The 24,676-nt window shown below is 37.0% G+C and overlaps 2 protein-coding genes across 3 annotated transcripts in view; both read right to left on the reverse strand.

Annotated features, from left to right (window-relative positions):
• The window catches only part of LOC134679545 (V-type proton ATPase subunit C), a 175,292-nt gene that overhangs the window by 10,869 nt on the left and 139,747 nt on the right, over positions 1 to 24,676 (reverse strand). The window lies entirely within an intron of this gene.
• LOC134679711 (brachyurin-like) lies at positions 7,969 to 11,773 on the reverse strand. 2 transcript variants are annotated; one of them, XM_063538653.1, is made up of 5 exons: positions 11,654 to 11,773; positions 10,875 to 11,013; positions 9,914 to 10,163; positions 8,875 to 9,048; positions 7,969 to 8,193 (listed from the first exon to the last, which is right to left on the reverse strand). In XM_063538653.1, the coding sequence occupies exons 1-5, from the start codon at positions 11,739 to 11,741 to the stop codon at positions 8,038 to 8,040; spliced, it is 807 nt and encodes a 268-aa protein (XP_063394723.1). In that variant the 5' UTR covers positions 11,742 to 11,773; the 3' UTR covers positions 7,969 to 8,037. The 2 variants fall into 2 exon arrangements, with proteins under 2 accessions (XP_063394723.1, XP_063394721.1); XM_063538651.1 differs by having other exon boundaries at positions 11,621 to 11,740.

The following is a 24,676-nucleotide window of genomic DNA, read 5'->3' on the forward strand; positions in this document are numbered from 1 at the left end:
CTATGTTTGATGTTTCAGTAAGCTGACAACTACATTAAAATGATTCTCCGGTGCTTGATATATGAAAACTGTTACCGAAGAGAAATAAGTAGAAATTATGGCGTGGAAAACTCCATTTGCTGATTTTGAAGAATGTTTCCTGACCCTTAACAGTAAGTATAACTACCCTGTTACCATATAAATAACCTTAGGCTTGCCCTTACTGTACTGTGAATTTTAAACATTGTCGTTCTAAGAGATGGTTCGGCTAAAATTATTTTTCCTGAAATAAAAGTGTTTCGAGCTTGGAAATACAATATATTACAAATATCATAACTATATAATAACGTCAGCTAAAATAAACCTGTTTATTTACATGTTCATGACAACTGATGATGACTATGTATTTTCCTCTTGAAAATGACCCCGTACATGTTGGTAACTTAAACAAAAATATGTGAACATAAACCTGGCCCTGACATAATTATTCCTATTGTGACAATAAACCTTACTGTTATGTATAAATAATGAGGGCAGGTTTTGACATTTGTCTACAAAGTGTGGTAGCTATGAAAAAGCAGAACCTGTGAACCCAGTACATGTACGACGTGCATGTGAGATGTACAATAAAGAGTATTGTATTGTATTTTACATGTGCTTGGACCCCTAAACTGTGAGTTATATTACTTACTATGTATGTTTCAATTTTCAGCAAACAAACCAACTCCGATGACTGCCCGCTACCCAGTGACATTGAGAAATTCCCACTGTTGCCCACAAAGGCCCCTCCGAGTGCTTCGACACTATCCTAGTAAGTATAAAAGCTTTTCTAGACTTAATTCTACTTAGAAAATAAATAGTTGAACTTTTCCATTTGGTCTACAAAAAAACTTAAAATTTTTATTTTTTCTGTTTTCTTAACTGTGAAGACCCTACCTGTAGTAAATAATAAACACTGTTAATGAGACTTATAAGTAGAATTTCTTAAATATACCCTACATTATCCAACTTTTCCATAAATCCTGTTTCAGTGTTACCCGGAGGCTGACTTTGTCCCGGAGTGTCTATATACCTGCCTTCACTGTACATCCGCTGACTGCTTCCATTTATGACAGGTATTTCATCTCATTACATAAATACATAACTCATTATAAACTTACCAACTCATGATTTATGTTTGACACTACTATTTCAAATGCTTGAGCGGAGAGTTCCTGATGAAAGAGTGATGAGTTGAAACCTATGTTTAGCCTACATACCCTATTCTAATTCTATTGACTAAGTAAACTTAATCTAGCTTATTTGTGACCTAACTATGGAAGTATGTTCCGCAAGGCAAAGATTCTCAAACTTTTTTGGAATTTTTGAAAAATATGAAGTACTGCCTACTTTTGTTGTATTTTGAATCCTCCTTCCATGGATGTATTTATACCTATTTCTACTATGTTATTATTTTGACGATAATATTGTTGAAATTCTGGAGAGCACATGTAGTGCTGTACTTATCTAAACTTAAAACACCTGTAATAATACTATGGATTGCGACGAATAAATGATTATGATTATGTACCTGACAAACCCAGACTGGTTTTGTTGAAGTACCCACTTATTTCAATAAACTACACATGCATTAAAAATAATATCGCGCCCCCGCGAATGGATGTCTTAAGAAAAATGTTGACGTTATTGCCCAGCTAAAACTGACTCTAAGGAGAGGAAATCTAAAGCTACTTATGCTACTTTGTTTTACCTGAATTTTCTAATGTATTTGTCTAACTTATTTCAGTCTACCAAGACAATGCTGATACATGAAGACTCCTGTTTGCTGGCTTCATCTCAAGAATGTTGCTGCAAAAATGGCTGCTGTCTACACACAGAACTACAGAAAAAATTGAACCCCGCATTTTAATTCACGTTAGGTAGTTTAACCAACTGTATACTATTATTTGACCACAATCAGAACACGATTGAAAAGTACCGTCAGTAGAACAGTACTGTAATCCTAGGCAATGATGATGATGATGATATACCTTTGTATAGTACAATTATGCTTATGTATCTATGTACACTGCTAACCCAGGTGCTTAGCACATAACCTATCCTTATCAATTTTAATGAAATTTATTGTGTAGCTTCAAAAATTAGTGAGGAGGCCACACAAGGTAGCTCGCTGAGGCTTAAGACTATAATGTCAAAACAATAAACAGTAATTACACATACTTTAGCTTTTATCTAGGTAAATATTGTGACGTTTAGGGTTCCGTATCGAAGAGTATGTACATAAATTTTCTAACATGTATATGTTCCACTAAATTTCTACTAGTTTGCAAAACTTTGCCGACTTTTAAAGTGGGAAATAAGAAAGTCGCAGAATACGCCCCCTGTACCTTGGTATTTTCCCGTGTAAATGAACTGTTACACGCCCCCATAACTTTCGACTAAAGCATGACTTCTAACACAACTAGATACTTATTTTAGATAATATTATCTTAAGTCTATTTGCAACGGCGTCCTAACCCTGACTATAGTAACCCTGCCTACAAATGCTGCCAGACGGGCCAGACGCGTCTACCACGAATCATGGACATTATTTATTTATCTTTTAAGTATGTGTTTATTCATACAAGTATGTAATACGCCACGTGGTATCTAAAACAGCACAACCTTTCCCTGAATGTGAAGGTCTGCCCCGAATATATTTATTTATTTATTTATCTCATTATTGTTATTGATGCCTGCGATGAAACTAATTCCTTTTTCGATGAAAATATCCGGAATAAACGCTACTGTTGCTATACATGTACCTACTTTAACTTCGTTACTTTATTTTTCAGGTATCAATGACACAAGAAAATGGATTTATAGTTGTGATAACACATATCTTTAGCAGAGGAATATGAAAAGGAATCCCTAACACCGCGAACAGAGAACGAGTAAAAATGTAGTACCAAACTCGTCAAGAGATGGCGCCACCTCCGAGATAGAACGCGCCAACGACATGTCGACTTAGAATCATGAATCATGACGTCCGAGATACAAATGACTTACCTGTTTAGAATTTTTAGAAGATTAGTGCCTGTTGGCTGCATAAGTGCATAGGGCCTAGGCTTGTGCGTAACTACTGTAGCCTTTTACATAATGTTGTAATAAATAAGCGAACTGAGATAACTACGTTGTTTTCGACTGCGGAGAGTAACCCTTACTACTACAATAAAATAATAGTAACTTAAGACGAAAGATAAATAAAGAAAATATTAGACCATTATATTTTATAAACTACTCGACTTTTATTTTCTATGTGTATATATTAACTATGGAATGATAAACTTAATGTTTCATGACTTTTATTTAAGACCTTCCTACGCGTAAATAATAATAATTGAATAGTAAAATAATGTATCACGACTATTCTTTAAGACACCACAGAACTACCCAAAAATAAGCATACTCACTCCGTTTTCATGGCAACAAAAGCCATAAAGGCTACTTATACGTAAATATTTCTAGAAAAACCGTAGTAATCCAGGTAAACTACATCCTGCGTCACTTGCACCAAAAATGTACCCTCCCCGCATAAATATACCCCCTTAATAACTAAATAAATCCCCTTAATAACTACCCCTAAAATTTGGCCTCGTAATCGTCTAGCTAACAGTTAGGACCCCTCGAAGTGGACCGCGGAAACCTAGATCCTTTAATGAGTGATGCTAATTTTGGGAGACTGGTTTTAATCGTTATAATGACCTATCTAGATTTTATTGAAAGAATATCTAAAATACTAAAATAATTTATTACGTAACTAAGGAATAATTGTAACCATTTTATTTTATTATAAAATTAGAAAATTCTACCATTTTTATAGCGTAATGTAAGTGTCAAAACTAAAACGATATTGAAGAATGCCGCATATATGATAAAATAAATATAAAAATATTTGTTGATAAAATCCTGCTACGCCTATTAAGCTTTCGGGATAACGTCGGAGCAGCACTCCTGAGTTAAGCTCATTTACACCCTAGCATTTCAAGGTTAATTAAAATTAACTATCATCTTCTAAACGATGTGTGATTAATCACACGTGCTGCTTCCAAACGGTCGATGCAGGTCGGAAAGCTCTTAGTCCGATTACAAAATCAATCGAATCACCTAGCCTACCATTTTAGCCGGAAGGGCTATGACCAACACTTCCGCAACCTAAGCGCACCTAGATGATGATGAAAAGAAGTGCCAAAGTATCCATCAATCATCAAAAAGTTAATCTTTTTTACATCGAAAAGCTAAGGATACGAATCCTTTAATAATCCAATTTCCCAGAGCTAAGAGTATAAGCAGTAATCTGATTTTTAGGGGTATAAACGAAGTACTAAGTTTATTTGTTAAAATTGAAGCTTATAAGACTAAGAATATCAAGACGAGTAGATATATTCAGCTCGAAATACCCTCTAGATTACTTCTGCCTGCCAGAGGTTCCCTAAAACAAACCATTCTTCGATTTTCTATCTCAGAAAAGTCTGTGTTCCTAAACCCTGCTTGATATTAAAGAATTTGATTTGTATATACCTTGGAACCTTGATTACAATACCCAGTACTTCATTTCTACTCCAGAAGACCAGAATTGTGATAGATAAAATTAAAATAATACCTTTTACCCAAATAAGTAGGAGATTTAGATTATTAACCACCTTATACCGCATGATTTAAAATATCGATACCATATTTGAAGCCGTTAAAAGAGAAATATATACCAACCTAAAAGAAACCCTATATTTTAGTGTGTGATTCTACCCTATACCTACACATTGGCCCTAATCTAGTATATTCAAAGCACAGATCGCACTTACCATTGACCTAATGCTTTGTAATATACACGAGTGTGTGACCCTACGATAATCTGTAATCATTCGGCAGGCGAAACCGAGAAGGCAACCTACAGGCCGGTGTGATTGTGTCCCTCCATGGCGATTTGCACAAAGGCAGGGTGGCAACATGGATAACACAGGTCCCTATAGTGTCTATGAATGGTATGAATAAATATATTTAATATACAAGGTCACCAAATACTGTAGGTTTCAAATGAGCAGAGGTTACCCTCAATGGCGCGCACGTGACGCCCTCATTCTAGTCTAGCAGTTGGGCATTGGAGGCCAGGAAGGGAGAGATATTTTCACTATCTATGTTGTTAAAAAGATAGTGCCAAGTTAACCCTTATCTTGGTAACAAAGCGACTCCTAACCGTTCCCCTTTAACACCGCAAGGTGGAGAGCGATTAGTCGGACAAACTGTCAGTCCAAGCAATGATCTGGCTTTAAAAATAGCAAAAAGACTCTTTTAGAAAGGTATGAGAATATCTAAGTTTACTTTTACAAAAAGAACCCCACGCAAAATATGAAATTCCCTCAAACAACTGCCATTCTGAATCCATGCTTTGTAACGGTCTTTTACCCCCAAAGCTGAACCCAGAAACACAGCATAGAAAACCGTATTAAGTACACCCAAAGCCAGAGACACTGTTAGCCCAAGATCGGAGAATGAATAAGTCCTCTAGCAACGCCCGCTCAGCCTTATATAATATCCAAATGGCGACAAACGTTTCTAAGTTTCAAGTAAAAATGTCATATATCCCTGTTTGTTTACTATCTGAAAATGCTTATTCCCTGCATATTAATACACATAATCGTTTAATGCTAGCAAGGTTGAGGCTAATAACGCAGTCATAAAAATAGCGACATGATCCTCTTAGAAGTAAAGATCTTAAATCCTTGTTTGTTTACTAAGCTATATGCCCTAGTCATTAAAGCTCATAATCTGCCAAACCCAACGGAACCATTCCCGAACAATAAGATCATAAAAATGGCGACTGAACCCATACGAGAAAGATTTTAATTCCTATTTTATTTACTTAACCCTTATGTCCTACATATTAACGCTCATGACCGATTAATGCTGATGAAGTAATTTTTCAACGATACCTACGCACACATTCTCAATAATAAACAACCAAAAGTATGTTTGAGCTAACATTTTTCCCTATATGATTCCAAATAATGCGTCCGTACCGAAATATTTTCATGTTTATTATTATAATAATGTATTAAACATATAATAGAAGTTAATTATTTAATTATTGTAACTTGTTATCTACCTCACGCTTTTTGAATTTTGCGGTTTAAAACGACACCTAGACGTCACCACGCCAACACCCGTCAATGTCAACGACCTCTCTTACTGTCAAATGTTTTCGTAAACAAATCCTTGTCGTTATTTTTGTTTTCACTAAGTCAATTAGCAATTAATTTAACTGTGGATACATGTGATAAGGACTAGACTATGAAATCAAGTGCTTTTAGTTACCTTTGTTTAGAAATTCAATCAAAATCGTGAACGTAAACACACGACCGGCAAGAAAACTCCCGGAAGCTTTCCTTCACCGTTAAAATGTAAGTTTTATATTGATAAATGAGCTTAATACTATGTAATAGGCATATGGCCAGTCACATCTGGTATGATAAAAAGATCCTATTTCAAAATAATAAAAATATGTCACGTTAAAAATAGTTACTAAGCATGCGTATAATAACTTCTTCCAAGCTAGCAAATGCACCAAAGTAGTTTTCAGTGTTTGTTCTGCACGTTTATTGCCAACCGCTCTGACGGATAGTCTTAATTTTGATGCCACTTGAAACCACGCGTGAGATGAAACAGTCGTTAACTACCTATTTAGGACCATTGAGTAATAAGTCCTATTCTGAAAGAGAATTTTCGAAGTGGAAACTTGCATAAGAAGTCTTCTTCTTCCTGCCCTTAGTCCCAACTTCATTTGGGGTCGGGCCTTCTTGTGCGTTTGCGCCAGGCCGGTCTGTCCTGGGTTGTCAACAATGGGATATTCTGAGTTTTTAGGTCCCTTTCGACAGTGTACCACCAAGTGGCGGGCGGTCTGCCTCTGCCTCTTGATCGCTGCGTGCTAATGTTCAGCACTGTTTTTAAGTGTCTCATAAAATTTTCTAGGAATTTCCAACAATTTTGAGAGCATTTAGCAACTTGCACATTGCTCTTCCAAACTGTACCTAATAAATAGGTACAGTTCTACTCAAAGGTTAACTGGAAGAAATCCCTTAAAGGGATAAGTTCGCCTTTGTACTGCCGATCCTGTATCATAAATTTGTGATTTGTGTTATATACAATAAAGAGTTTATACATACATACATACATACAAATAGGTTCGTATATTCCTACACCTATAAATTTTAGTGGCATAAGTCTACGAAGTGAAGCAGCAACCACGATTCCTCATGATATTATCCGGAGAAGAGTGCCACCTAATTACGGAGCTCGAACACTCCCGTAATCCTTTGAGAGCTCTTGACTTGACAAATTAATTAATTTACACTAAAAGTGACATTCCATTTCCAACTGCAGCTGCAATACTGTTCATTTTACTATGGAAACGCGTCGCTGTCACTGTCAATTTCCATAGTAAAATGAACAGTATTGCAGCTGCAGTTGGAAATGGAATGTCACTCTAACGCTTCTGATTATATAGGTATGTTTTATCTTCAATATTCAGGAAACTTTATTAATTTATTTAAAGCTTTTTATGTGTTGTTGTTGCTTGCATTTTAAATTAAAAGAAATAAGAATATTTTCCGTTTTTTGTGTACCATCGCCCACACTCTTAACTGTCCATCGGTAGACCTTATGCCTTTTGAAATAAGGTCCACCGATGGACAATTGCTGTTTGTACATGCCTTAGGAAGGCGCACATAGCGACATCTATGGATTTTAACGACACCGGAGTCCCAAGATCTGATAATCAGAGCCCGGAATTTTCGCGGTAAAACAACAGACAGTCGCAATCTAGCTAGTGTTAGAAACATTTTTTATCGATATCGATAGTTGTGTAATAGAGAAAAAAACGGTCCACCAAATAAATAAACAATTAAAAAAAGATAAACGCGAGGTTAATATAAATCAAATAAGAAATACGTGATACGGGTCATTAACTTTTATTGTACTTATTTTCCACAGAAGAGACTTTTCTAAAATATGTTTGTTCTATATTCAGTAACCGACACCGGTGATTTCCTTGATCCAGCCCACAAAGGGAGCGACGTTGGTAAAGAAGTCCACTAGGCAACTTGAGCAGGACACGTCCGGTCCGTGTGACAGGACACCGACTAGAGTCTTGCCCCGGACGAGCGGACCCCCTGAATCACCCTGAAAGTTAAAACAATATTATGCCTAATCGTCTACTTCAGCGGTCGGAAACCTGCGGCCCGCGGGCCGCATGCGGCTCGTGAACCTTGAACCCGAGTGCCGCCTTGGCTATTTTGTATGTAATAGTGACAAACGACAATGTCTCATAAAGTCATAAATATTAACAAAGTGCGGCCCGCGTCACCTCCGATAACTACTATGTGGCCCTTGGCTGCTAAAAGGTTGCCGCTGGTCTACTTCTTTAAATTATTTTTGAATTATAGCGTATTAGAGCGTTATTTTTTCTTTTATTTTTTGCCATTTTTATATGTTGTGACCTTTTTTGCTACTTTTCTGTCATTTCTACTCGTCATTACGAGCTCTTTCGATCCTAATAGGATAAAAAATGTCCCAGAATTTTGTCCTATTGTAACACAATAGGACAAAATTTCACCATTATGGCAATAACATAAATGAAAGTTTGAAAAATGTATGTATATTTTAGGACACCTTTTTCTCCGATAAGGATGAAAAGGGCTCGCTATCCTGGCTAGAAATAACACAAAAGTGGCAAAAAAGATCACAATAAAAAATAAATAAAAATGTAAATAAATAAAATAAAACGCTAATTAATTATTTTTGCCTTCTATCTTGGTGTCTTAGTTAAATAGTTTATGTTTCTCATATGTTTAAAGTACTTACATAGCATGTCCCAAACCTATTGCCGATCCGTTGAACACAAATACTAACTCTGTTGACGTAGGGTAATTGATGGTATAAGTAACAGTCTTGAGTTACAGGGATGTTAGACAAGCATTCTGCTACACCTAGAGTGCGAGCTTTCATACTCATCAAGTATTCGGTCGGGTGACCATACTGAAACATGTAAAATGAATGTGTATGAAAGGTAAGAATTTGCTACATATAAAAACAGCAGATGGCCTTGTATCTATTATGTATATACACCGACTATTCCGACTAACGCCAAACGAAAATAACACATGAAAAGTCTACAACATCATTTTAAGTTTATATAATTGATGGAATCTTAAGCTTGGCGAGGGTTTCAAGATGCGAGGATTAAACAAACTTTGCTACCGAGTACCTATAATAAATATACCTATGTACAAGTACATGTACTATACCTATAAATACTTACCGAGTACCTAGAGAAAAATACTAACTGTACAACATTACAGATAATTGTAATGGACGCTTCTAAATATTTATCATTCTAAATCATAACTAAAAAGTTAATTTTACCAGTCGATACGAGGAAAACAAATCAAAATTTACATCAAATTAGTTTACTACTTTTGTGTATAAAATGCAATTCTCTCAACCGTTTTTGAAGAAATAAAAAGAGCATTTACGTGCTGGTGTGCAGTCACCTGTAATAATATGTTACACAACGAAGGGCGCAAAAATATCTGACACGATCTTATTTGTAGAGCCATAAGAGCGTGTCACATGTTTTTGCGGCCTTCGAAAAGTAACATATTATTGCAGGTGACTGTACAATTCCGAAAATTGTGTTATTTATTTATTGTAAGTTCTGTCACTTTAGTTATTTATTTAGAAATTTAACTCAGGCAACAAGGCCCATATTACAAATACCTTACAGACCAACATACATAATGTATTTTATAAACTTAAAACTAAACACTATTTAGTCGACAAAACGCCCCGTTATTACATGAACAGATTGTTATTAAAATAGGTATTTCAAAAGTTTAGTTACCTCATTTTGTCCATGCCCAGCAAATTTATGGACAGCATTTAGCTCGTATTCCATTCTTGGTAGTTCTAAAGGTTGAACAGTATTACTGAAAGCCAACGGTTGGGACAGATGCAGGAGCGCGATGTCATTGATTATCATGACTTTGTTATAACGTGGATGGGCCACCATAAAGTCGATTGTGTAACGCTGACTGGTTTGAACAGTGTTGCCTCCCACCCACACTTGGTTAATTCGTCCCTCTATCATAGGCCTGAAAAATGTAAGTCGGTATTATCCTCCTAAGGCCCAGCCATACAAATGAAAGATCCAAAATTTGCCACTGAAATTGGAACCTACAATATAGGAAATAGAGTTGACTTTTCGCTGTTGGAAAATTGAACGAAAAAAAGCAAAAGCGACTCTGTTTCAATTGAATAGGATTTAAATTGCATCGAATTGAAGAGGTACTATAGGTAGAACTTTGGGCCTTAGGAGGTTATAGTGGTACTTACTAATGGCGTATTTTAGCATAATATACTTGCTTCACATGTGTAGTTTGTAGATGTTGAACGCTACTACGACTAGGCTCGCTGACTACGAGTAGGTATGAAACAAATCTAATAAATATTGTTAAATTTCAAGGGTGCGAATTGCTTGGGTGTTTTAATTTAATAGTTACTCGAAGTGGTGGTGGCCGAGTGGATATGACGCCCGACTTTAAATCCTGAGGTCGCGGGTTCAAATCCTGGCTCGTATGAGGTTTTTGGAACTTATGTACGAAATATCATTTGATATTTACTTAACACTAGCTTTTCGGTGAAGGAAAACAGCGTGAGGAAACCGGCATACCTAGCTACATCTGCGAAGAAATTCAAAGGTGTATGTGAAGTCCCCAATCCGCGTTGGGCTAGCGTGGGGACTACAGCCCAAGCCCTCTCGAGCATAGGCTAAATTTATTTTATAAATTATTATTGAAACTTACTGGATGCAGTGAGCCGCCGTCACCAGCCACCTGTCCGAGATGATGGCGGCACCGCAGGTTGGTTTAATATACGCGTAATATGGATACTCCGTTATATCGGCGTAATCTCCATACAAAATACGGGAAGATAACTCGTCATCTGCATAAAATAAGTAGGAAAATAGTGAAGATGTTGGTATGGTACACTAAAACATATTAATTTTAGTTAAGAAGAAACAGGAAATAGTGTTATATTGTAACTGAAACTAGAAAGATTTATTGCCTATATAAGTAATTTACTTTATATAGCTACACTCTCATTATTATAAGGACATGAGCAATAAAAGCGTGTATCAAATATAGATAATCATTTTTTTTTTATATTAGGCAAGTATTGCATAAATAAATTTTTGGCAATAATTTCATTTTTGGTACAAGCTTTTATCGCTGACTGTACTTTTCTTTCCATAGGCAATTAATGCTCATCGAGACAATTCTAAAAACCCCAAACACAATTAGGTTTCGTTGTTTTATCACATAGTTCCTATGGCCACCTCCGGTCTCCATCATCAGATCAGCTTGATGACACCATAATATTGCATTGTCACCCGACTTACGTATGTATGCAAAATTTCAGCTCAATCGGAAACCGGGAAGTGGATCAAATTTAACTTGCAAGATTTGATTACAGACAGATAGACAGACAGACAGACAACGGTCAGGTGAAACTAAATAAAAGCTTGTAAAATACAATAAACTTTTCTTACCGGTCATATTACTCATATCAGAAAAAATCTTACCGGTTCCATTGCTTTCCTTAGCGGGCATTGCGTATAGGGTGATTACTGCATTGGAAAATATAACGGAAAACAGCAACATCTTGGACATGTTGTACAATCAATGGTTTACCGCCTTTCGACAACATATTATATAGTAATTTTATACCTACACTACACTCACTACGTACCTTGTTAACACGTTCACAGCGTCATGTAGTTACACGAGGTATAAAACAACCTTAGGGGTCATCCATTAATTACGTCACACGAATTTCAAGGTTTTTTGATCCCTCCCCCCCATTGTCACACTTGGTCACATTTGGCAAACCCCTCCCCCCCTGGTGTGACGTCACATTTTTTCAGCGAAATCGGAAAATCGATTTAAGTATTATTATTTTTTTGTCATAATATTAGTAAATTTATAACCCAAAACTGATTATGAAAAAAAAATAAACTAATAAAAACGATTATCGTTCCAAAAACTTGTTTTTGAACTGTAAAGTAATTAAAATGATTAAAATAAAATTTTGGTTACTGATGAAGTTAAAGTGACGTCACAAAGTTTGTGACTCCCCTCTCCCCCTTGTCACAACATGTCACATTTTCTTGACCCCCCCCCCCCTAAACGTGTGATGTAATTAATGGATGACCCCTTATAGGGTGTAAAAATATGAGTATACCTATCCCCCAGCCGGCCACAGATCAGAACTTGCCAAACAAATGTAATCTTGATTTGTTAAAAATAATAAAATTTAAAATGCAATGGGATGGGCCTTTTTATAGGCCTTCCATTCAATTGTATTATTCTGAGCGGCTAGAGGATAAGACGGCCCTTTTATACTCGTACCTACAATAATCTTCAAGTCTTTCATTAAAAGCTGTCGTTCCGAAGTCATTAAAAAGCTGTTGAGATATTGAAAATAATTTTCTATGGAACTTAATTGCTAACTATGTAAACAAACCGCCATATTGAAGCTGTCACTGAATGACGATTTCAGTATGACGGTTTGTTTACATAGTTAGCAAGTTCCATAGAATGACACTACTTACTCGTACTAATTTTTTTAAACAACTTGAGGTCTAAAACCGATGTTTTTCATAGACTGTGCGTTTGCACATACATTAATTGAGTAGAAATACGAGTTGTAATGAACAGAGAGAGAACAGAGGTTATTGTAACCATTACAACTTTACCTACTGCAGTACAAGTGTTAACATTGTTACTACACTACAATAATAATTGTTACTATAATATGCATGTACATAAATATTATTTCACACGTGTTATGTAACGGTATGTGGTATGTAGTAAAATATGTTTTATATTCATTTTTAACTTTGCGCGTGTTTTAATGACGTACACGTACGTAAGTAATAAGAAATGCGTACGTAATAAATTTTTGCAAGGTTTTTGTAACTACATCACACAGGCGAAAAATCAATAAAAGTCGGACAAAACCAAAAAACTTCTAAGTAGCCCCAACAGGCAAAAACCAATCTTAGCGGGTAGTCCAATAAACAGTGCACGCTACTCGCATAATCATTTTCATGTTAGAGTCATCTACGCGACACGTTCTCATTCCAAAGTTCGACTTGTTCAAAGGCGAATATTTTACTGCTCTGCGAGTGTTACTTATGTGCTTACTTATTTATCGTTTGCTTTCAGAAAGTTGTGATTTAATGATGGATACCCTTCTAGGAGGTAATAACCTAATTACTAATAGTTACTTTTGATAGCTATGCTTTCTTGTTTATTATAAAAAAAAAAAGTGTAATGTCTTGTATTTTTTGCACATTGTTCAACTTCACTAAGGAGAAAAGTACAACTTCCTGATAGATCCGGTTTTGATATTATCAATTTTAGAAACTACAGAACCTGGGTTTTAACATACAACCATTATTTTATGCGACCTTACGCGACGTTTTAACAAAATTTTCATTTTAATCGATGACTAGTGTAATCAAGCATGAGCGCTTAGTCACAGTTTTTTTAGGCAAATGGCTATGGAAAAGACTTTTAGTGTCTTCTGATCCTTATATAACAGGACTAAGAAAATTGGGTAGTAAAAAGTCGCTTCCCATATGCCAAAATGTTTTAAATCTTTTAGAAGGACCAGATATGATGATCAAAATTTAATAAAATGTCATAATATAATTGTAATTTTGTTTTTATTAGTAGGCAAACCTGCATTAATACGATTTCTATAATAATCCTGAATGTTTAGGTTTTGTCCGACTTTTATTGATTTTTCGCCTGTGTGCTACATGACGAAAATTCTATGGAAATTTTGGGTGGGTTCTATGGAAAAATCACAAACACAAACCACCCACCACACGTATAAATAAAACACACGTACACAAACACACACACACGTACATGTATTAATTATAGTCTGGCAAAGCCAATTTGTCAGTATATTAAGAAGAAAAAAATAATCCCTTTTTTTGGGTGCTAGCGTAAGACAAAGACAGTATGATTTTCTCTATCTTTATTTGAAATCAAACAGTTCCTGGCCAAACTATGAATATAAATTGTCAATAGCCCGACATACAACATTCACAACATCCGCGCACACATCCGAAGATAGATCCCTTAGCTTCAACCTAAAAACCAACATAAAGAAACAATAAAGCCCATCACGCAGTGAAATCGGCCCTCGAATAAAGCCCCAAAAGTCAAATTAATTTTATTGGGTACAATTTGCGCCAAAGCTGGTCAAAGTTTCCCAATGAAATTAAAAGTTCTACGGGCATGTTTGATCAAATTTAGATTCTAAGTAACCTCTTTGTGTAAAATGTTGAATGCGATTGGAGCTTTGTTATGGGTTTCGCCAATACAGGAAACCGGATATATATAGATTTGTGACCCGATTTTTATTTAGTCAAAGTATCGTTTTTTTTTCGTTACATTTGTATAAAATTTCTCTGGTTTGTAGATGTCGTCATCTAAGACGAAATAAATATGAAATTAAAACTTGCCCCGAAAAAAATGTTATCTATACCAATATGCTATAAAACTTACGATGTCTGATGATCATTATCCAGAGGGTGCTGTTATTTTCATGTAGATATAGATAAAAAAAAAATTATCATACTAAATAAAAACAAAAAAAAACTTAAAAAACAATTGTAAAGGGTGACAGTTAATATTAATAGGTAGGAAATTTTTTTTTCCAGTGTAATTCCGCAACATGGCGCGTTATCATACATCCTTAGGTCAAGCTTTAATTTTCTGTTGAGTTACCTATAGTTCGTTTTTTTTAGCATTAGAAAGAACTTGCAAGAAGGTAAGCGATCTTGGCATGTCTTTTAATTGAAAAACGCTTTTTAAAAATCAATAAATATTACTTATGAAAGCAGAAGAACATAATAAATGATCGTATTAGATTCATAATTGTTACATATTTGCCGTAACTTATTTTTAAAATGTGTTTTTCAATTAAAAGACACATCAAGATTGTTTACCTAATTTCTAATGCTAAAAAAAACGAAGTATAGTTACGAAAATAATAATGGATTCATCTCAGCGATCAATAACAGCCCATACAACCATTTCCAGTCGCCGTTACGACGCGGTGTAGACACATCTTGTGTCGACACCGTCTGTTTCGGTCACAATTCCAGTCGCAGAGTCGTCGCCGTGTCGACACAGTTACCAGAAATGGGGAAGGGTCGACACATGACACAAAGTGACATAAAGTGTGGTCGCCGTGTGCACACATTGTTTCGGGTTTGCGACTACTTTATGCCAAAATCATTCGTTCATTCGTTCATTTTGTTCCTGTCAAATGGAAACTGTCAGATGGAAAAATACTTAATAAAAATAAGTGACATTAATACGCCATCCCTAAAACGGATTACAAGACGTAATTATATATTGTTTGCATTTATATTACAATAGGACTTAAATTATTATGGGGAATTAAACTGCTCGAGTGATTTGATAAACTAAGTGTAATATAATCAACGCGCCACCACATTGTTTTAGTTTAGCCGGAAATGAAATTGTTTACTTCTCAGTGCCTGTGTTCATCAATATATTATTTGATGCATTTTTAGTACTTCGATGCGTATACTATACTTAAATAACAGAAATAACGCTTTACATACTACGAAACTTGTTAATTATGATGTATAAATATGGTTTAAGGCTGAGAAATATTGCAGTCACAAAGTAGTCGCAAATGTTTCGACTTTGTGTCGACTCTGTGTAGACACATGACACGCGCTGTCAAAAGTAATAACAAAGTTACTGGATTTGCAAAATGGCTCCTTGTGTTCATTTGTTTTCAGATATTCTCAAAGTGTAGAAATGCCGTGGTCAGAGATGGGACTTAATAGATTAACTGTTTATTCGACGTTAATCCTCAAATTTTAATCGCGATTAGTTTAGTCGACCTAACATAGATTGAAATTGAATTAATCTGAATATTAATCGAATAAATTATCGATTAATTCTCGGTTGGAAGTTGACAGGGGGCCATTTTTGTACGTAAAAATAATAGAAATGTCTTGCATGCAGATGGTAGCCAAACACTTTGTCATAAAAGTCGAGATGGGTGTCGATTTCGAAAATGATGACCATTTTGGAATCCAAAATGGCGGCCATGCACTGTGTTATAAAAGTCGTCATGGATGTCGTTTTATACGTTTTAGGGGGCCCCAATTTTGAAAATGATGACCATTTTGGAATCCAAAATGGCGGCCATGCACTATGCCATAAAAGTCGTCATGGGTGTCGTTTTATAGGTTTTAGGAGGCGCAGATTTCAAAAATGATGACCATTTTGGATTCCAAGATGGCGGCCATGCACTATGTCATAAAAGTCGTCATGGATGTCGTTTTATAGGTTTTAGGGGGCCCCGATTTAGAAAATGATGACCATTTTGAAATCCAAAATGGCGGCCATGCACTATGTCATAAAAGTCGTCATGGGTGTCGTTTTATAGGTTTTAGGGGGCGCAGATTTCGAAAACGATGACCATTTTGGATTCCAAGATGGCAGCCATGCACTATGTCATAAAAGTCGTCATGGATGTCGTTTTATAGGTTTTAGGGGGCCCCGATTTAGAAAATGATGACCATTTTGAAATCCAAAATGGCGGCCATGCACTATGTCATAAAAGTCGTCATGGGTGTCGTTTTATAGGTTTTAGGGGGCGCAGATTTCGAAAACGATGACCATTTTGGATTCCAAGATGGCGGCCATGCACTATGTCATAAAAGTCGTCATGGATGTTGTTTTATAGGTTTTAGGGGGCCCCGCTTTCGAAACTGATGACCATTTTGGAATCCAGAATGGCGGCCATGCACTATGTCATAAAAGTCGTCATGGGTGTCGTTTTATAGGTTTTGGGGGGCGCAGATTTCGTAAATGATAACCATTTTCGATTCCAAAATGGCGGCCATGCACTATGTCATAAAAGTTGTCATGGGTGTCGTTTTATAGGTTTTGGGGGGCGCAGATTTAGAAAATGATGACCATTTTGGATTCCAAAATGGTGGCCATGCACTATGTCATAAAAGTCGTCATGGGTGTCGTTTTATAGGTTTTAGGGGGCGCAGATTTGGAAAACGATGACCATTTTGGATTCCAAGATGGCGGCCATGCACTATGTCATAAAAGTCGTCATGGATGTCGTTTTATAGGTTTTGGGGGGCGCAGATTTAGAAAATGATGACCATTTTGGATTCCAAAATGGTGGCCATGCACTATGTCATAAAAGTCGTCATGGGTGTCGTTTTATAGGTTTTAGGGAGCGCAGATTTCGAAAATGATGACCATTTTGGATTCCAAGATGGCGGCCATGCACTATGTCACAAAAGTCGTCATGAATGTCGTTTTATAGGTTTTAGGGGACGCAGATTTCGAAAATGATAACCATTTTCGATTCCAAAATGGCGTCCATGCACTATGTCATAAAAGTTGTCATGGGTGTCGTTTTATAGGTTTTGGGGGGCGCAGATTTAGAAAATGATGACCATTTTGGGTTCCAAAATGGTGGCCATGCACTATGTCGTAAAAGTCGTCATGGGTGTCGTTTTATAGGTTTTAGGGGGCGCAGATTTCGAAAACGATGACCATTTTGGATTCCAAGATGGCGGCCATGCACTATATCACAAAAGTCGTCATGAATGTCGTTTTATAGGTTTTAGGGGACGCAATTTCGAAAATGATGGCCATTTTGGAATCCAAAATGGCGGCCATGCACTATGTCATAAAAGTTGTCATGGGTGTCGTTTTATAGGTTTTAGGGGGCCCTGATTTCGAAAATGATGACTATTTTGGAATCCAAGATGGCGGCCATGCACTATGTTAAAACTCGACATGGATGTCGTTTTATTGGTCATGGTCATCATTTTCGAAATCTGCTCTTCCTAACACCTATAAATCAACATCTATGACGGCTTATATGACAAAGTGCACGGCAGACATCTTGGAATCCAAAATGGTCAATATTTTCGAATTCTGCACTCCCTGAAACCTATAAAACGATATCCATGACGACTTTTATGACAAAGTGCACGGCACACATCTTGGATTCCAAACTGGTCATCATTTTCGAAATCGGCACTTCCTAAAACCTATAAAACGATATTCATGACGACTTTTATGACAAAATACGTAGCCGCCATCTTGGATTATAAAATGATCATCGTTTTCGAATTCTGCACTCCCTAAAACCTATAAATCGACATCCGTGACGACGCAAGTTATCTTTATTTTCAGATCTAACAAATTGCTACAGAATACAAAGGACAAAAAAAGAAGCGAGTAGGTAATGAAACAAGCAAAAATACAGATGATTCCTCGACGCAATTGGATGCTTCTTAAATTGTGTCCAGATTTTTTTGTCATAAAAGTTTTTATTTTTCACATATTACTCTCACAAGTTCCGTGACATTTCGACCTTGTAATTTTTTAAGTAAATGTTTTTGTTTATCTATGAGGATCTCACTAGAATAATATAATCAAGGTATGTTTATATTTGATGATTGAAATAGTAACGCAAAAACAAAATTATATTTGTGTCTTATATTCCTGCTGAAGACTTTTATTTTTCCTTTTCCTTCTACACAAGTTTGGCCAAGTAATAAGAATCCCATCAAAAACATAAATGTAAAAAAGGAGAGCCAAGTTCAATACAAAAATTATGCTTGGCTGTGGGGTTCGCCGCAAAAAGAATGGAGATTTAAATGAGTGCCAAGTTCTATGCAAAATCCAAATATGTATTTATAGGAACAAAATAACATTATAAACAAGTATTAAACTCTATTTCTTTGCTTTATTGGATACCTATAACAATTGCTGTTATTTAAAAAAAATGTGAGATCTTAAAGTAGGTTAGATTTGGCTTGGCCAGTTTTTATCAGAATTACAAAATATATATGTTGAATAACTTTATAAAATGACTGATGTAATGAAAACTGGCCAAGTCAAATCTAACCTGCTTTAAGATCTCGCATTTTTTTTAAATAACAGCAATTGTTATAGGTATCCAATAAAGCAAAGAAATAGAGTTTAATACTTGTTTATAATGTTATTTTGTTCCTATAAATACATATTTGGATTTTGCATAGAACTTGGCACTCATTTAAATCTCCATTCTTTTTGCGGCGAACCCCACAGCCAAGCATAATTTTTGTATTGAACTTGGCTCTCCTTTTTTACATTTATTAGTTTTACCAAACTAAATTCGCTGCAGGGGACCATCGAGTGCGCCGACTTCTGGCCGAAGGGTGTCGTGTTTCGGAGGTTCCGGGGTAAACTGCCGAATCCGACACAAGACAAGATCAGACTAAATAGTGTTTAGTTTATAACAATGCATATATATATGTTAGTCTGTATTTGTTATATAGGCCTTGTGGCCTGATTTAAAATGTTTAATCTATATACAGGGTGATCAATCTAAATGGGTCAGTATGGAGAAGTCAGAAACTATAAGAGATAGCGAAATCTGTTCTTAGGAACCATGGCTCTGATTTTAGATTTAATAATAATGGCATTCAATTTTTTTTTTTAATCTATCATACATAACCGGGATTCGAACATGGTCAATATTCTTGTTGTTTGTTTGTATGGAAACTTTTAAACGATGTGTGATAGGTGGGGGGTGCTCGACCAAATATCATAGAGGGCCCCGAGACAAAACAAAGTACATTAAAAAAATCAAAATGGCCGACTTTTTTTTTAATTTTTTCAAGTTGGTCCGAGCGCGCTGAGAATTGGCATGCGGTGAGCCTGAAGGCCCAAGATTACAATGTCAAAAAAATATTTTTGGAAAAATCCAAAATGGTGGCGGACACGGGCAAAGACAAATTTCCAAGTAGGTTAAGCGAGCCTGAAGGGCGAGCTTCAGGCCGGGAGGCCGAAGGCCGACCCCGGTGGAGGGCCGAAGGCCCGAAGCCTCCACCCCGACGCCCAAAAAGCGACTCCCAATAGGAAAAGTGTTGGGTCGTGTTTAAGCTTCAACTTCCCCCTCTCGTGTGACGCTTCGGGCCTTCGGCCCTACGCAGAGCTTGGCCTTCGGCCTTCGCAAGCCTCGACGCTTTGCCGTGGGGCATTCGGCCCGCCGGCTTCGGTCATCAAGACAGTTGACTTGGTAGAAAGTTTGGAAGCACCGAATTCACGCAGTTCGGCCTTCGGCCTCGCGTTTTGGGAGTCGGGGTGGAGGCTTCGGGCCTTCGGCCCTCCACCGGGGTCGGCCTTCGGCCTCCCGGCCTGAAGCTCGCCCTTCGGACTCGCTTAACCTACTTGAAAATTTTACTTTGCCCGTGTCCGCCGCCATTTTGAATTTTTCCAAAAATATTTTTTTGAAATTGTAATCTTGGGTCCCCAGGCTCGCCGCATGCCGAATCTCAGCGCGCTCGGACCAACTTGAAAAAATTAAAAAAAAAGTCGGCCATTTTGATTTTTTTTAATGTACTTTGTTTTGTCTCGGGGCCCTCTATGATATTTGTTCGAGCACCCCCCACCTATCACGCATCGTTTAGAAGTTTCCATACAAACAAACAATAAGAATATTGACCATGTTCGAATCCCGGTTATGTATGATAGCTTTAAAAAAAAATTGAATGCCATTATTATTAAATCTAAAATCGAAGCCATGGTTCCTAAGAACAGATTTTGCTATCTCTCATAGTTTCTGACTTCTCCATACTGACCCATTTGGATTGATCACCCTGTATATAAATGCAAGTGTCCTGACTGACTGACTGACTGACTGATTCATCAACGCAGAGCCGAAACTACAAAAGCCAGAAAGTTGAAATTTGCACACCAGATTGCATTTATAAATTGTACAAGAGATAAGAAGCGATTTTGAGAAATTCAACCCCTAAGGGGGTTAAAAAGGGGATGAAAGTTTGTATGGGGTTAAAGTTTTCTTTTGAGCTAGGAATTTGAAACTTCGTAAAAAGATATATTATTAAAATACAAGAAAACTTATTTCAGCGTTTTTGAAAATTCATCCCCCAAGGTGGTGAAAAAGGGGTTGAAAGTTTGTATGGATATCAAAAAATTTTTCGAGCGCGGGACTTGAATCTTTGTATTTAGGGATATTATTAGAAGACAGGAAAAGTAATTTCAGCGTTTTGTAAAATTCATCCCCTAACAGGGTTAAAAAGGGGTTGAAAATTTTAATCCATTACAAATGCTTTGAAACTTCTTAGAAAGGCATAATAGACGATTACAAAAAAAAGTGATTGCAACGTTATTGGAAATTCAACCCCTAAGGGGGTTAAAAAGGGGATGAAAGTTCGTCTTCGGGTGCAAATTTTATTTTAAGCTAGGAACTTTAAACTTTGTAAAAAAGTATCAAATTCAAATACTAGAAAACTCATTTCAGCGTTCTAGAAAATTCATCCCCCAAGGTGGTGAAAAAGGGGTTGAAAGTTTGTATGGATATCAAAAAATTTTTCGAGCGCGGGACTGAATCTTTGTATTTAGGGATATTATTAGAAGACAATAAAAGTAATTTCAGCGTTTTGTAAAATTCATCCCCTAACAGGGTGAAAAAGGGGTTGAAAGTTTGTATGGATATCAAACATTTTTTCGAGTGTGGGACTTGAATCTTTGTATTTAGGGATATTATTAGAAGACAGGAACAGTAATTTCAGCGTTTTGTAAAATTCATCCCCTAACAGGGTTAAAAAGGGGTTGAAAGTTTGAATCCATTACAAATGGTTTTGAAACTTCTTAGAAAGGCATAATAGCCGATTACAAAAAAATAAATTGCAACGTTTATGGAATTTCAACCCCTAAGGGGGTTAAAAAGGGGATGGAAGTTCGTCTGCGGTAGATATGAGCGCCGCGCCGGCGCGCCGCCGCCGCCGACAAAATTTTCGCGCCGCCGCCGCCGACGCTGCGCTATCGGCGTGGCATCGGCGTGACCTTGATAGGTACTACTACTTTCAGAATCAGATAATATATATTTTATCTAGTTTAGATCTTTAACGGGGCCAGTCTGAATAGCTTATAGACATTCAAAAGGCATTTTAGGTCCATATAATTCAAAAATATCGATGGTAAATTCAAACTTTTCTGTTTGGTAACCACGCTACTAGTGTTAGGGCAACGAAATGACTAATTTTGCCAGCTGGCTAGCTCATCCGTCATTCACCGCTAATTTAACCATTGCAAGAATGGTTAAATGTCTTTAAAAGGTGTAAAAGGGGGTTAATTTCAGATATTAAGTGCTTTCACGCCCAACGGTGGCCGTTGGCTGTGCACGGAAGGCATCGGAAACGGAATCGGGTCTCATTTAGCTTGGCCATTATTCAAATTTCAAGCTTTGCCCTCGCATCGCTCGCATAGAAGTAAGCCGCTATCTGAACCTCCAAATTTTCGGCCCTGTTTGGAGCCTAATTTTCGGCCTCGCTTTTAAAATGCTTGGTCATTGGTTCTTCTCCGATCTTAGCTCCACTGCCTTTGGCCTCGCACAAATGCACCTGCAGGAAAGCTCCAGGTCTTTAACACTATGGCCTCGGTCTTAATCGGCCTTCGGACTTGCTTTACACTGAACCAATAGTTCAATTCCAAGCTCTGCTCTCTTACAGCTTGGCCTTCGGCCTCGCACAGAAGCGCGCCGTAGTCGGCGCTCCGCACATTCGGCCGTCAGCCAAGCTCACACTTGGCGTTCGATTCTAAGCTGTAAGCTTACCTGCAGCTCAGCATCTGGCCACGCATGGGAAGGCGTCGTTATCAGGTCTTCGGTGTTAGGTGGAGCTCGGCCGTGGGCCTCACTTTTTGACGTAAATCGGTTTGTTGGGTTGATATTGGTTAATGACGGAGCTTGGTTTTCCTTACTTCGGCACTTTGGACTGTCGACCAGACGTTTCCCTGATACAGTCAATCCGCTACTTTTTACTAGCACAAAAGATAAGGGCCTCGCAAAGATCGTCCGGACGGCCGGCCAGAGCCTCGCCAAGATTAAGACCGCCTCTGATGCTGCGCGATATCGTTTATTATACTATATAAAAAACTTTCGTACCTTTATTCAATAAATTTTGCTTGAAATTGAAAAATGCACTTATTTTATAACTTTCTTGCAGCAAAACATGTATTTTCGGTAAAATTTTGGTTTGTATTCTTTTTTCGTTAATCAAAGGTGTTTCAAGGCCACGCCGCCGATTCGCCGCCGCCGCCGACCTATTTTGACCGGCGCGCCGCCGCCGACTAAATGCCTATCGGCGCTCATATCTAGTCTGCGGGTGCAAATTTTATTTTAAGCAAGGAACTTGAAACTATGTAAAAAGGTATTATATTAAAATACAAGAAAACTAATTACAGCGTTTGAAAATTCATCCCTGTGGTGGTGAAAACGGGGTTGTAAGTTTGTATGGATATCAAACATTTTTTCGAGCGCGGGACTTGAGTCTTTGTATTTGGGAATACTATTAGAAAAAAATTTTTTTTATCGCATTTTTTTTAAATAACAGCAATTGTTATAGGTATCCAATAAAGCAAAGAAATAGAGTTTAATACTTGTTTATAATGTTATTTTGTTCCTATAAATACATATTTGGATTTTGCATAGAACTTGGCACTCATTTAAATCTCCATTCTTTTTGCGGCGAACCCCACAGCCAAGCATAATTTTTGTATTGAACTTGGCTCTCCTTTTTTACATTTATGTTTTTGATGGGATATCAATACTTTTTGTAAAGAAAACTAGGCAGGTATTGAGATTTAATGTTTTTTCTTGTGTTTCCGCTGCATGTTTTTTACTTCTGTTCTTTGTATTAATTATGTGGTGCCGCGCGCCGCCAACGACACACCGTTGGCCGGTTGTTTAGCGCGTATTACAGGTTTTTTGTATGGGGACCCCCCCTATTTTTTAACTTTTTTTATTTTTAGATTTTTTCCTACGCTTACACACAATTACCGAGCTGGATTCCAAATTTCATCCTTCTAGGTCATCTGGAAGTAGGTTAGGTTTAGGTACTATATGTCAGTCACAATAAAAAAGAAATTTGTATGGGAACCCCCCCTATTTATTAACTTTTTTTTGTTTTTAGATTTTTTCCTACGCTTACACACAATAACCGAGCTGGATTCCAAATTTCATCCTTCTAGGTAATCTGGAAGTAGGTTAGGTTTAGGTACTTATATGTCAGTCACAAAAAAAAATGGTTTTTTTGTATGGGGACCCCCCCTATTTTATAACTTTTTTAAATTTTTAGATTTTTTCCTACGCTTTCACACAATAACTGAGCTGGATTCCAAATTTCATCCTTCTAGGTCATCTGGAAGTAGGTTAGGTTTAGGTACTATAGGTATGTCAGTCAGTCTTAAAATTTACGACTTTTTGACCTTCATATCTTTATAACCGTTTGAGCTAGCTTCATGAAATTTGGGCTTCTAGATGTCCTTATGGATATAATTAAACACACGTAGTTTTATGTGTTTACGTTAAAGATGTTTTGAGTTATAGAAGGGTCAAAAGTGGCACCAAGTGGTTCGTGTAATATTACACTTGGCGCTGGCTAGCCAGTTCCTTTGCTTGAACTTGGCTTGACACGCTGCCGCGTGTCTAGATTTAG

This window comes from Cydia fagiglandana, chromosome 2 (genome assembly GCF_963556715.1).
Source record: "Cydia fagiglandana chromosome 2, ilCydFagi1.1, whole genome shotgun sequence".
Taxonomy (NCBI): domain Eukaryota; kingdom Metazoa; phylum Arthropoda; class Insecta; order Lepidoptera; family Tortricidae; genus Cydia; species Cydia fagiglandana.

What these genes read in the sequence shown, in the direction of transcription:
- LOC134679711 (XM_063538651.1), bottom strand. Translation starts at nt 11,732, where the DNA reads ATGTTGCTGTTTTCCGTTATATTTTCCAATGCAGTAATCACCCTATAC. An exon ending in ACGGCGGCTCACTGCATCCA is followed by an intron (nt 10,164 to 10,874) that starts GTAAGTTTCAAT and finishes TACATTTTTCAG; the next exon opens with GCCTATGATAGAGGGACGAA. An exon ending in CTGGGCATGGACAAAATGAG is followed by an intron (nt 9,049 to 9,913) that starts GTAACTAAACTT and finishes TACATGTTTCAG; the next exon opens with TATGGTCACCCGACCGAATA.